A 2,909-nucleotide genomic window follows, 5' to 3' on the forward strand; every position below is an offset into this window, starting at 1 on the left:
GCGATAGCAAAACAGGCTAAACGGTTCAGCTTGTTAGCATTTACCAGCGCGCCGGGTCGATGAATACCTACCCTGTCAAATTCCCCCCTCTAAGCACAGTGTATATTCTAGACCACCTAGGAAACCCTGCAAGGTGCACATGGTTAGTGTGTGTGTGTGTTATGGTGTGTGTTACATTGTGTGTGCGTGTTATAGTGTGTGTTGTAGTGTGTGTGTCACAGAACACCAGGCAGAGGTCTTAGTGTCGACTCAGTCTTCCCCTTGTGTGACTCCTCGTCAGCTCAAGTTTCAGTAACGACTCTGAGCTGGAGGTTCCTGCAGAAGACACCTCGATGGAGGACTCTTAAAATCAGCCAACGTCCTTGAAGGACAACCAGGGTCAATTTGTTTCCTTGAATACATAAACCACATTCAGGGTGCAATACAAATCACAGTTTTGTTCCATCTGAGGTTATATGTAGGTTCTATGCAGTCCTATTATCATCAGCAATAAAAGTAGTTATGTGTTTGATTAACCTTTCCTGAAACCTGCAGATTTCTAGATGGCTGTGTTAAGGATGAATTCAGTAAACAAAACAATCTGGTGTATCTGACAGGTAAACAGCAGTAAAACCTCCTGCTTTAAGTATGTTTCAGTGAGTTCCTCAGCAGTCCAGTCTGGTGTGAGCAGCATGAGGAGGGGAGTGGGCAGCTCACCGATGTGGTAGAGCCCAATCCAGTCAGTGGCGTCCACTTCCTCCTTGATGTCCCAGGAGATAACCAGGTTCTGTCCTCGGTTCAGGGTGAACTCCAGGGTGGACGCCGTCAGCGACGACCGGCTCTGTGAGGTCACCAGGTCGGTGTCGCTGTTGGCGCGAGGCAGCCCCATGGGTCCGCCCACCAGGGAGGCGGAGTCTGTGGAGGCCCCGCCCCTTTCCGCCAGGCTGCGCAGGTTGTCCGGGCTGAGGGTGTGTCTGAGGTGCGGGCTGCGTCGCCGCGGCGCCGACAGGTGTTCCCGCCCAACGGCGAGTGTAGGAGTGTTGTGCTGCCGCGTCCTGGGGAGGACGGCTGTGGCGAGGGAGGGGCGCATGGCGGCGGCGGGCGAGGGGCCAAAACAGGAAGTAGGGGAGGGGCTAAAGTAGGAGTTGGGGGAGGAGCCAAAGCAGGAGGGGAGGAGGGGCCAAAGCAGGACGGGGGGAGGGGCCAAAGCTAGCTAAGTAGACAGGAAATGCTTGGCGCGGCTACACAAGTCCCCAGACAGTGTCAGAGTAACCCTCAGCCTTGATCGTCGTCAGGGAGATAATCTTCAGGGTTGTTGACCGCCGAGCCACAAGGACCTTATTGGAGGGACGGACCTTGTTGCAGGTTCAAGGTTGAGGTTGTGAAGTGGTGCGTGGGATTGTTCTGTCATGAGGACGTGACATGAGGACGTGAGTCCTATAAGACGGTGTGTAGCTCCTCTCTGCTTCCCTGAACAGTCACAACTCCTCCAGGCCCTGCCGTCGCCAACCGCACAGACGGGAACAGGGACCGCAAAGCACTCAAAGATTTCAGAGACTTTTTCGATGCGGCAACAACGTGAGTCACTCTCGATGCTGCTCCTCCAATGAGGCAAGGCCAGGAGGGCCAGAAGGGAAGGAGAGGAAAGAGGGGAAGGAGAGGGGTGAAACGAAGAGAACAGTGTCAGTCTTAACGTCCAACATACACACAGCCAGTGAAATAGAGCTGCACTCGAGAGAGAGCCCTAAACAAGCATTTATTTCAGAGCTGTCGGTGGTTCTATCACCAGTACATATAATCTGGCCGCACCACTCTATTTACACACCCAACCATTACAGGTCTGTAGCATTTGAATGCAGAACAAGAGGTTGGCAGTTCGGATCCCCTCTGTATTTTACTTTGCTTTGAATAAAAGCATAAGCTGAATGAGTATGTTACACAACTTTATGAAAGTAGAAACTAATTTAGGTAAGTCGTGATGTGAACCATTATACATTTAGTCATTTAGCAGTCCCATTTTCGAAATAATACAGCTGTGACTCCACAATTAATGATTTTCTTTTAACTCTCTGATGTGCCGTTTAAACACTAGATGAATGTAAGAATGTCTCTGACTACATTATGAGCGCATTAGCAATTATTTCCTGCACAATTGCACCCCTGTGGGATTAGAGTCTAATTTAATTGGAGTGAATTAAATGCACTATAAGGAAGGTACAGCGCTCTTCTTTCTAATTAGTTTTCTCCTTTCTTTCTTTCTCTCTTTCTTTATTTCTCTGTTTATGTATACATATTGTGACAACTCTGTCTGCCTTCCTCAATTCCTCTCTTCACTCCTCCTCCCCCTCCTACCCTCTCTTCTTCCCCCCCCCCGCCTCCTCCTCCTCCTCCTCCTCCTCCTCCCCTTCCTCTTCCTGCTCCTCCTCCTCCTCCTCTCTGGCTTCAGTGTTATGGAAGCTGTCAGAATGACTGGCCTAGAAAAGGGAAGTAAGACACGGCAGAGAGAGGCTTCCAGGAAGCTCCTAAATCACAGCAGGCTTTCGAGAAATATCCAGAAAACAGGCCCTTCAGATCCACAATTCCTGCCATTTTGTTTCTGTGTGCGTGTGTGTGTGTGGGGGGGGGGGAGATGTGAAACATAAAGATCAAAACTCAAAGCAGTGCTTAATCTATGTGTTTAGCAATAGAGTCTAGTCACCGTTTTTGGGGTGCGGGTGGGTTATAAAGCATTTCTCAGTCAGCGCGACATTCAGGGCTTTTCCTTCTTTGGGCTGATCTAAGCTCACTTCTGTCATCCTTGGCTGTTGTGAATTATTCAAAATGTCCAAGCTGTCCTCTGACAGCACAGCTGCAGCGCTGCAGAACTGAGGTGCCATGCTTTCAGACACCGGCTGGTTCCTGTACCAAAGCTATTTTGTGACATGGCCAAA

The 2,909-nt window shown here is 50.0% G+C and overlaps 1 protein-coding gene across 1 annotated transcript in view; it reads right to left on the minus strand.

Annotated features, from left to right (window-relative positions):
- The window catches only part of hecw2a (HECT, C2 and WW domain containing E3 ubiquitin protein ligase 2a), a 16,243-nt gene extending 15,174 nt beyond the window's left edge, over window positions 1-1,069 (minus strand). The window contains exon 1 of the mRNA XM_084688447.1: window positions 697-1,069. Within this exon, the coding sequence (XP_084544573.1) occupies window positions 697-1,069 (373 nt within the window). The remainder of the gene's footprint in view (window positions 1-696) is intronic.
- Window positions 1,070-2,909: the final 1,840 nt, after the last annotated feature.

The sequence above is a fragment of the Hypomesus nipponensis genome, chromosome 23 (genome assembly GCF_054491055.1).
Source record: "Hypomesus nipponensis isolate SF chromosome 23, ASM5449105v1, whole genome shotgun sequence".
Lineage (NCBI taxonomy): Eukaryota > Metazoa > Chordata > Actinopteri > Osmeriformes > Osmeridae > Hypomesus > Hypomesus nipponensis.